Source organism: Oncorhynchus kisutch, linkage group LG14, assembly GCF_002021735.2.
Source record: "Oncorhynchus kisutch isolate 150728-3 linkage group LG14, Okis_V2, whole genome shotgun sequence".
Classification (NCBI taxonomy): Eukaryota; Metazoa; Chordata; class Actinopteri; order Salmoniformes; family Salmonidae; genus Oncorhynchus; species Oncorhynchus kisutch.
The window spans coordinates 80,074,667-80,086,004 of NC_034187.2; the positions used below are offsets into that span (position 1 = coordinate 80,074,667).

Genomic DNA, 11,338 nt, shown 5'->3' on the forward strand with positions numbered 1-11,338 from the left:
CTCAATGTTAGTGGTGGCTGTTTAACAGTCTGCTGGCCTTGAGATAGAAGCTGTTTTTCAGTCTCTCGGTCCCAGCTTTGATGCACCTGTACTGACCTCGCCTTCTGGATGATAGCGGGGTGAACAGGCAGTGGCTCGGGTGGTTGTTGTCCTTGATGATCTTTATGGCCTTCCTGTGACATCGGGTGGTGTAGGTGTCCTGGAGGGCAGGTAGTTTGCCCCCGGTGATGCGTTGTGCAGACCTCACTACCCTCTGGAGAGCCTTACTGTTGTGGGAGGAGCAGTTGCCGTACCAGGCGGTGATACAGCCCGACAGGATGCTCTCGATTGTGCATCTGTAAAAGTTTGAGTGTTTTTGGTGACACGCCGAATTTCTTCAGCCTCCTGAGGTTGAAGAGGCGCTGCTGCGCCTTCTTCACGATGCTGTCTGTGTGGGTGGACCAATTCAGTTTGTCCGTGATGTGTACGCCGAGGAACTTAAAACTTGCTACCCTCTCCACTACTGTCCCGTCGATGTGGATAGGGGTTGTTCCCTCTGCTGTTTCCTGAAGTCCACATTCATCTCCTTAGTTTTGTTGCTGTTGAGTGAGGTTATTTTCCTGACACCACACTCCAAGGGCCCTCACCTCCTCCCTGTAGGCCGTCTCATCGTTGTTGGTAATCTAGCCTACCACTGTAGTGTCGTCTGCAAACTTGATGATTGAGTTGGAGGCGTGCGTGGCCACGCAGTCGTGGGTGAACGGAGTACAGAATGCACTCAGAACGCACCCTTGTGGGGCCCCAGTGTTGAGGATCAGCGGGGTGGAGATGTTACCTACCCTCACCACCTGGGGGTGGCCCGTCAGGAAGTCCAGGACCCAGTTGCACAGAGCGGGGTGGAGACCTGGGATCTCGAGCTTGATGACGAGTTTGGTAGGGTACTATGGTGTTAAATGCTGAGCTGTAGTCAATGAATAGCATTCTCACATAGGTATTCCTCTTGTCCAGATGGGTTAGGGCCATGTGCAGTGTGGTTGCGATTGCGTTGTCTGTGGACCTTTTGGGATGGTAAGCAAATTGGAGTGGGTCTAGGGTGTCTGGTAGGGTGGAGGTGATATGGTCCTTGACTAGTCTCTCAAAGCAATTCAAGATGATGGAAGTGAGAGCTATGGGGCGGTAGTCGTTTAGCTCAGTTACCTTAGCTTTCTTGGGAACAGGAACAATGATGGCCCTCTTGAAGCATGTGGGAACAGCAGACTGGGATAGGGATTGATTATGTCCGTAAACACACCAGCCAGCTGGTCTGCCCATGCTCTGAGGGCGCCGCTGGGGATGCCGTTTGGGCTTGCAGCCTTGCGATGGTTAACACGTTTTACTCACGTCGGCTGCAGTGAAGGAGAGTCCGCAGGTTTTGGGCCGTGTCAGCCTCTCCCAGGCTTGTCCTCAAAGCGAGCAAAGAAGTTGTTTAGTCTGTCTGGGAGCAAGACATCCCGGTCCGCGACTGGGCTGGTTTTCTTTTTGTAATCCGTGATTGACTGTAGACCCTGCCACATACCTGCCACATACCTCATACCTGTCTGAGCTGTTGAATTTCGACTCTACTTTGTCTCTATACTGACGCTTAGCTTGTTTGATTGCCTTGCGGAGGGAATAACTACACTGTTTATATTCAGTCATATCCCCTGGTTAAAGGCAGTAGTTGTATCACAATGATTGTGATATGCAGTTGCCAGCTAGTGACATTAGGCTGATTCATTAACTCAAATGATTGATTGGTCTGATCATTTTAAGAGTTATTTAACTAGGCAAGTCAGTTAAGAAAAAAATCTTATTTTCAATGATGGCCTAGGAACAGTGGGTTAACTACCTTGTTCAGGAGCAGAACGACATATTTTTACCTTGTCAGCCCGGAGGATTCGATCTTGCAAACTTTCAGTTACTTGTCCAACGCTCTAACCACTAGGCTACACTGCAGAGTGATTTAATTATCCTATATACAGTGGGATCTAGCTAATAAGCCTATACAATAGTTGAGTTTTATTGTCCTCCAAGAAGGGATTTTTTTTTTTCAGACTGGTAGGTCTTAAAGCCAGACTGGTGGGTTTATATGGCTGTGTTTACACAGGCAGACCAATTCTGATCTTTTGCCCAATTATGGGCAAAAGACTAATTGGAGGGAAAAAAACACCAACAATTCCAGACTTTATATTAGGGAATCTGGAAAGACTTTGTATAGGACTAATTGTGGTGTTTTCTAATAGGCCTATTTTTAATTTTTAATTGGTCATTTGTACAACTATTTGGTAAATATTTAACCAAACCATTAAATCAAAAGACACTCCTGTAGACAATCTGTTGATTTATCAGATTTGTGTTTCAATAGAAAGTGTCCTCTGCCTCCTGTCCTTCCCTTGCTAAACTGTTCTGTATTCAAAGGACAGGTGACACAAAATGGCTGGAGAGGGGGAGGTCTCATGGGAATGTACCCTCACATTCCCAATAAGCCTAATAATGATAGGCTAATGTCAGTTCACCTCAATATGATGGAATGGGAAAAGAGATCCATCTGGGTCATCATTCAAAGGTAGAGTATAGGCAACATACCTTCCTTCATTGGGCAAATGCAAATTGTTAAACGTTTAAAAAAAAATGGTATAGGCTACTGAACGCGACCCAGTTTTGACTAGAATTAGTTGATATGTTGGTGTGAAAGTCCTCTGACTCGGGTTATTATTGTTCGGTTGGAAAACGGGGCCAGTAGCCAGATGGTCTGGGGGGTCTTGGGCACACCCGAGACCCAGTGAACATAGACACGCCCCCTATAACCGCCTGGCGCTGCATCCAATGTCCCCTGCAGTGTGGTATGGTGCCCTACCTCCGCCCGGTTGGGGTTTTGTTGGGAGGTGTGTGTGTGTGTGTGTGTCAGGGGCGGTGATGGAACAGCCTGAGGGTGCCTATTCGGGGCTGCAGGGGGCACCCTCGCCTCGCCCACCAGAGGAGACCCCCCCCCCCCCCAATACATATACACACACACACACACACACAACCTCCTCCTGCCATACTGACTCTCCCAGGCTCGTCCCTAGTTACCACAGCCACAAAGTCATGAACCCCGCCTATTTCTACAGTTACTCTTAAATGGGTTATTTTAAACATCACCACACTGCGAACCTTATGCCGAACCCTAACCTTAAATTAAGGCCAAAAAGCACATTTTTGTTTTCATGTAGTTTTACGATATTGACCATTTAAACTTTGTGGCTGGGGTAACTATAGTGAAAACCCTCTCCCAGGCCGACGCGCGTAGCCAAACGGAACATCAGAGAGCATAGGGCTGGCGTCTCCTGGTAGTACATCTATCAGGTCTCGAGCACATAAAGTCCAAAAGAGAGGGACTAAAGGAAATAAAGACAATAGGGGCTCCCTTGCAGGAAGAAGGAATCTCCCATCGTTTTAAACCTGGTTCCATTACCAGAGAGGACACACGCGGGTTTAGCGTTTTACCGAGACGGATTAATAAAACGCCAGGCGGATGTTCGTGAGGAGGGGTGGTCCGCTCTGAAGTTGGAGACTACTGCCTACCGAATACGGAGAGAGGAGAGAAGCGCTTTTGTTTTCCCCGTGAAGGCTAGCGCCCCCCGGCCACAGCATGAAGCTGCCGCCTTGTTTCGTGGCGCTCATCGCGGCGCTGCTCGTTCACTCCGCGCTGGTAAGGGCACGAGACTGCCGGGTCCTTTGTGTATTATATTGAAATATTGTTCCATTTCTACCGATGAATCACTTCGATGGACTGGGAAAACCGGAATCTAGGTTTCCATAGCATAGGGTATTGATAGGCTATGACTTTGACATGTGTGTTGCTCGTGGTTAATAAGGTAGCAGTCTGTGTGTGTGTGTGTGTGTGTGCTGCTCTTGGACTCGACCCATATTTGGTCGCGAGCCGCCCGTGACTCCCGTGTCTCTCCCGGGTCTTTGTGTCTCAGACACTGGGGGTCCGTTCTGATCGAGGTTATTATGGGCTGTTCGGTGAACTGCTCTTGTGGCGTCTGCTTCGCTAACTCACATCCATCCCCCGGTAATTCAGCTCGAGCCTTTTTAGGCTTCTGCAGTAGGGTTTCGATTGGTTGCCCTGTGTATATGTACGGGTGTGGGTGTCTCTCAGATACTGAGGTGAGGGCCGGCCTGGAGTAAACGGGGGCCTGTCCGTTGAGGATGGGTGAGAGACCCCGGGGCTTCTCCGGTAACCGGGGGGTGTGAAGAAGGGGTGGGGCAGGGGAAACGCCATGCGGTGCGCGATGGATGGGAATGATGTCATCGGGAATCGCGACTAAGCGAACTGTTAGGAATGCTTGAGTCTCCTGGAACCAACCGGTGCTCCAGCACCCCCTCACCAGCTCCGTGCTAATTTATCCTCCATATACCAGAAGAGATCGTTGTGGTCTTAGTAGGATAGCACAAGTCGTCATATAGCCCACAGTCCATCTTGGGTGCAAAAGTGCTATTGTCTTAAAATGGTAAAACACACAATTGCCTAAAAAAGATCATTATGTAGCTCTACCTCCCATTCTCTATGTGGTCAGATCTGCTGGAATATAGAGGTCACACACAGCAAAGGTTTCTAGATAGAATCCCCGAGCTGACAAGGTACAAATCTGTCATTCTGCCCCGGAACAAGGCAGTTAACCCACTGTTCCTAGGCCGTCATTGAAAATAAGAATTTGTTCTGAATTGACTTGCCTAGTTAAATAAAGGTAAAATAAAAACACAATGTTTAACTTCGTTGTTTTGAGAAGGAGAGAGGATGCAATTGAGATTCTCCAACAGGCACATACTGGGTCAGTTGGTGCTGTTGGCTGCCAAAGATCTGCCTCCCTCTAATCTGACCCTGATGAGACACACACACACACACACACACACACACACACACACACACACACACACAGTCATAGAAAACCACACAGATGGAGGCAGGTGTGTCTCATGCTGGCACAGGTAACATCACACACACATCAGTGGTCTCTGGAATGCTCAGTAACCCCAGACAGCCCTGCCCTGGGGACACTGACATACACACTTCAAAAGGCACTCACACACAGATTGGCATACTTGCTCAGATCTTTTGCTGCCTCCAGTGACTGACAGGTCGTGTATGTGTGTGTGTGTGTGTGTGTGTGTGTGTGTGTCCTGGTTCAATCCTCAGTGCATGGTCTGCGTTGGTATTTATTTCCTATGATATGAGGCTGTGATTTCATTTCCTGCCGTGTAAGTTTAGATGAAGCCAGATTTTCCCACATACATCTGCTGCATCCCACAGAGACTCTGTGTGTGTGTGTGTGTGTGTGTGTGTGTGTGTGTGTGTGTGTGTGTGTGTGTGTGTGTCTGCGCGCCTATCTATTCGTACCAGGGTTTTAGATTAAGCCTGATTTTCCCACAGAGTCTCTATGTGTGTGTGTGTGTCTGCCAGGGTTTGTGTGCTAGCTTTTTTGTGGCGTGTATGAAACGAGAGAGCACTTTTATGGTGTGTGAGAGAGAGAGAGAGAGAGAGGGAGAAGTTGGGTGTTTTTGAGGATCATGTTTGGTTCGGGGAATGAATCAGTTTCTTGTGCCTGAAATAGTAGACAAAGCCCCCCATAGAGAGCAAAGGAGGGAGGAGAAAATAGTGAGAGAGAGAGAGAGGGGGATAGAGAGAGTGTGTGGAATGTCAGAGGCAATTTGACACAGGAAGTGGGTCCCTCTCACTGTTTTAAGGGCAGTCTCTCTATTGCAATTTCAATTCATTTTAAGGGGCTTCATTGACATGGGAAACATATGTAAACATTGCCAAAGCAAGTGAAGTAGATAATAAACAATACAAAATGAACAGTAAACATTACACTCACAGAAGTTCCAAAATAATAAAGACATTTCAAATGTCATTATGTCTATGTACAGTGTTGTGACTATGTGCAAATAGTTAAAGTACAAAAGGGAAAATAAATAAACATAAATATGGGTTGTATTTACAATGGTGTTTGTTCTTCACTGGTTTCCCTTTTCTTGTGGCAACAGGTCACACATCTTGCTGCTGTTATATCTGTCTCTCTCTGTCTCTGTGTCTCTCCTCTCAATTCAATTCAATTCAAAGGGTTTTATTGGTATGGAAAACATATGTTAACATTGCCAAAGCAAGTGAAGTAGATAATAAGTAGATAATATATTGAAATAAATAATAAAATGAACTTGGCTGTGATTTTCCCCCACTATACTACACTATGTAGCCTAGTATACATTGTTCAGGGTTGGAGTCCGTTCCACTGCAGTAAATAGGAAATGAAACATCTCTCAGTTCATATTTGGAGCTCTGTTATACCATACAGTAGGTATATATGTAGGTCTGTATGTACAGCGCATTCAGACTTTTAGACATTTTCTACATATAGATACATTACAGCCTTAATCTAAAATGGATTTTATAAATACATCATCAATCTACACACAATACTCCATAATGACAGCACAATGACATCACAATACAGCACAATGACATCACAATACCCCATAATGACATCACAATACCCCACAATGACATCACAATACCCCACAATGACATCACAATACCCCATAAATGACATAGCAAAAAACAGATTCCATTTTTTTCTCTCCAATGTATTAAAGATAAAGTATTCAGACCCTTTACTCAGTACTTTGGCAGAGATTACAGCCTCGATTCTTCTTTGGTATGACGCTACTTCCTTGGCACACCTGTATCTCGACTTCGGTGATGTCATCTATAAAATAGCCTCCAACATTCTACTCAGCAAATTGGATGCAGTCTATCACAGTGCCATCCGTTTTGTCACCAAAGCCCCATATACTACCCACCATTACGACCTGTACACTCTCGTTGGTTGGCCCTCGCTTCATACTCGTCGCCAAACCCACTGGCTACAGGTTATCTACAAGTCTCTGCTAGGTAAAGCCCCGCCTTATCTCAGCTCACTGGTTACCATAGCACCCACTCATAGCATGCGCTCCAGCAGGTATATCTCACTGGTCACGACCAAAGCCAACTCTTCCTTTGGCCGCCTTTCTTTCCAGTTCTCTGCTGCCAATGACTGGAACGAACTGCAAAAATCTCTGAAGCTGGAGACTCATATCTCCCTCACTAGCTTAAGCGCCAGCTGTCAGAGCAGCTCCCAGATCACTGCACCTGTACATAGCCCATCTGTAAACATCCCATCTATCTACCTACCTCATCCCCATACTGTATTTATTTATTTATCTTGCTCCTTTGCAACCCAGTATCTCTACTTGCACATTCATCTTCTGCACATCTACCATTCCAGTGTTTAATTGCTATATTGTAATTACTTCGCCACCATGGCCTATTTATTGCCTTAACTCCCTTATCCTACCTCACTTGCACTAACTGTATATAGACTTTTTGTTTTCTTTTGTTCTACTGTATTATTGACTATGTTTTGTTTATTCAATGTGTAACTGTGTTGTTGTATGTGTCGAATTGCTAAGCTTTATCTTGGACAGGTCGCAGATGCAAATGAGAACTTGTTCTCAACTAGCCTACCTGGTTAAATAAAGGTGTTCTCAACTAGCCTACCTGGTTAAATAAAGGTGAAATATTTTTTTAAGTAAAACATTTAGGAGTTTCTCCCATTCTTCTCTGCAGATCATCTCAAGCTCTGTCAGGTTGAATGGGGAATGTCGCTGCACAGCTATTTTCATGTCTCTTCAGAGATGTTCTATCAGGTTCAAGTCTGGGCTTTGGCTGGGCCAGTGTGATGGAGTGCTGCATCAGATGACCTGGCCTTCACAATCACCTGACCGCAACCCACTTGAGATGGTTTGGGATGAGTTGGACCGCAGAGTGAAGGAAAAGCAGCCAACAAGTGCTCAGCATATGTGGGAACTCCTTCAAGACTGTTGGAAAAGCATTCCTCATGAAGCTGTTTGAGAGAATGCCAAGAGTGTGCAAAGCTGTCATCAAGGCAAAGGGTGGCTACTTTGAAGAATCTAAAATATAAAACATATTTTGATTTGTTTTACACTTTCTTGGTTACTACATGATTCGATATGTGTTATTTCATAGTTTTGATGTCTTCACTATTATTCTACAATGTAGAATATAGTAAAAATAAAGAAAAACCATTGAATGGGTTGTGTCCAAACTTTTGACTGGTATGGTATGGCATGTTATGTTATTGTGTGTGTGTGTGTTTGTGTGTCTAAGTCTATTGAGCCTGGCCTGAGAACAAGTAGTGATGATGGCTCCACCCTACTCTCTACCTCTAGTCTAGCTCCTCCCCCTTGGCTTCCCTTACCCCGGTTGTAGTAGTAACATATAACAGCTCTGAATAGGTGGAACCAGTCTTTCCCAAACCCCCCCTAAGGGACCACCAGACAGACAGTCCACTTCTTTGTTCCATACCTACACTGGCCTGTCACACCTGAGGCAACTAACCAAAGGTTTGGTGTTAAAGTGTTTTGTTGAATCAGGTGTGATAGTGTAGGGCTGGAAAACAAAGGGTGGACTGTCTGGTCAGATGGACCCCAAGGTCCAGGAGAAACACCAGCATAATGTCTCTTCTCCTCTATGCTTAGTGAAGGTATGACATCACCATGTTACCTACACATAGCCAGTTCTTTCACACCTAATTAATACTGAAATAGAACAGGCTATGGAGGAGGGGATAGGGTGTGAGACTAGGGGGAAGGGGATAGGGTGTGAGACTAGGGGGAAGGGGATAGAGTGTGAGACTAGGGGGAAGGGGATAGAGTGTGAGACTAGGGGGAAGGGGTGAGGGTGTGAGACTAGGGGGAAGGGGTGAGGGTGTGAGACTAGGGGGAAGGGGATAGAGTGTGAGACTAGGGGGAAGGGGATAGAGTGTGAGACTAGGGGGAAGGGGATAGGGTGTGAGACTAGGGGGAAGGGGATAGGGTGTGAGACTAGGAGGAAGGGGATAGAGTGTGAGACTAGGGGGAAGGGGATAGAGTGTGAGACTAGGGGGAAGGGGATAGGGTGTGAGACTAGGGGGAAGGGGATAGGGTGTGAGACTAAGGGGAAGGGGGTAGAGTGTGAGACTAGGGGGAAGGGGATAGGGTGTGAGACTAGGGGGAAGGGGATAGGGTGTGAGACTAGGGGGAAGGGGATAGGGTGTGAGACTAGGGGGAAGGGGATAGAGTGTGAGACTAGGGGGAAGGGGATAGGGTGTGAGACTAGGGGGAAGGGGATAGGGGATAGGGTGTGAGACTAGGGGGGGGATAGGGTGTGAGGCTATGGGGAGGGGATAGGGTGTGAGAGGAAAGGGATAGGCTGTGAGACTAGGGGGGGATAGGGTGTAAGTCTGAGGCAATTTAGCAATCCATACTAACTTTTGTTTTGGAGGTGTTCAGAACAAGGTTAAGGGCAGAGAAAGCTTGTTGGACACTAAGAAAGCTTTGTTGTAGAGCGTTTAACACAAAACACAGGGAGGGGCCAGCGGATTATGAGACTATCATCTGCATTTAAATGGATTAGAGAGCTTCCTACTGCCTGAGCTATGTTGTTGATGTAAATTGAGAAGAGCGTGGGGTCTAGGATCGAGCCTTTGGGTACTCCCTTGATGACAGCCAGTGGCTGAGACAGCAGATGTTCTGATTTTACACACTGCACTCTTTGAGAGAGGTAGTTAGCAAACCAGGCCAAAGGCCCCTCAGAGACCCCAATACTCCTTAGCCGGCCAAAAATAATGGATTGGGTGCGAGACTAGGAGATTTTTATATTTTTTTATTTCACCTTTATTAAACCAGGTAGGCAAGTTCTCATTTACAACTGTGACCTGGCCAAGATAAAGCAAAGCAGTGTGACAAAAAACAACAACACAGAGTTACACGTGGAGTAAACAAACGTACAGTCAATAATACAATAGAAAAATGTATATACAGTGTGTGCAAATGGAGTAAGGAATTAAGGCAATAAATATGTCATAGTAGAGAAGTAATTACAATTTATAAAATTAACACTGGAGTGATAAATGTGCAGATGATGATGTGCAAGTAGAAATACTGGTGTGCAAAATAGCAAATAAAAAGTCAATAAAAACAATATGGGGATGAGGTAGTTGGGTGGGTTATTTACAGATGGGCTGTGTACAGCTGCAGCGATCGGTAAGCTGCTCAGATAGCTGATGCTTAAAGTTGGTGAGGGGGATATAAGTCCAATTTCAGCGATTTCTGCAATTCGTTCCAGTCATTGGCAGCAGAGAACTGGAAGGAAAGGCGGCCAAAGGACTTTGGGTGTGACCAGTGAGATATACCTGCTGGAGTGCGTGCTACGGGTGGGTGTTGTTATGGTGACCAGTGAGATATACCTGCTGGAGCGCGTGCTACGGGTGGGTGTTGTTATGGTGACCAGTGAGATATACCTGCTGGAGCGCGTGCTACGGGTGGGTGTTGTTATGGTGACCAGTGAGATATACCTGCTGGAGCGCGTGCTACGGGTGGGTGTTGTTATGGTGACCAGTGAGATATACCTGCTGGAGCGTGTGCTACAGGTGGGTGTTGTTATGGTGACCAGTGAGATATACCTGCTGGAGCGCGTGCTACGGGTGGGTGTTGTTATGATGACCAGTGAGATATACCTGCTGTAGCGCGTGCTACGGGTGGGTGTTGTTATGATGACCAGTGAGATATACCTGCTGGAGCGCGTGCTACGGGTGGGTGTTGTTATGGTGACCAGTGAGCTGAGATAAGGCGGAGCTTTCCCTAGCAAAGACTTATAGTTGACCTGGAGCCAGTGGGTTTGGCGACAAATATGTAGCGAGGGCCAGCTGACAGTGGTGGGTGGCATATGAGGCTTTGGTGACAAAATGGATGGCACTGTGATAGTGTTAAAGGAATTCTAAATTCCTCTGTATTGTTTCCCAATCAGAATTAAATACTCTGTCAATGCATTCTAAGGGATTGTAAGACCCAATATTTTTATAATAATGGACAGAGCCCCGGTCTTAAAAGTCAGGTAACAGCGTTTAATTCAAGAGAGTACTGGTATATACACATTTTTCCACAGGTTATAAACTGAAAATGATGTCAGCGTTTTCTAAATGATCTATCTCTTCATGACACCGGTAGAGAGGCCCTATAGTTCTCGAGCCTTCCCTCCTCGCCTGTAGCCAAGGTCAATTCATCAGTGTAGATAGCATTCTAGACAGTCTAGAGATAGTCCGTCCCTGCCATCTGGAGATAGTTCATTAATTTGTACCAAGGCACTGTTCTAAACTCCTGACTATATTATATACAATTGGGAATGGGAGCAAGAGAGAAAATTCATATATGTACAGTACATCATAGCATTTGGACTAGTCAGTCCTGATTGAAATGTATA

At 46.1% G+C, this 11,338-nt stretch overlaps 1 protein-coding gene across 1 annotated transcript in view; it reads left to right on the forward strand.

Moving 5' to 3' along the window:
- The first annotated feature begins 3,139 nt into the window (after positions 1-3,139).
- The window catches only part of LOC109881182 (syndecan-3), a 50,894-nt gene continuing 42,695 nt past the window's right edge, over positions 3,140-11,338 (forward strand). The window contains exon 1 of the mRNA XM_031789276.1: positions 3,140-3,688. Within this exon, the coding sequence (XP_031645136.1) occupies positions 3,629-3,688 (60 nt within the window). The 5' untranslated portion in view covers positions 3,140-3,628. The remainder of the gene's footprint in view (positions 3,689-11,338) is intronic.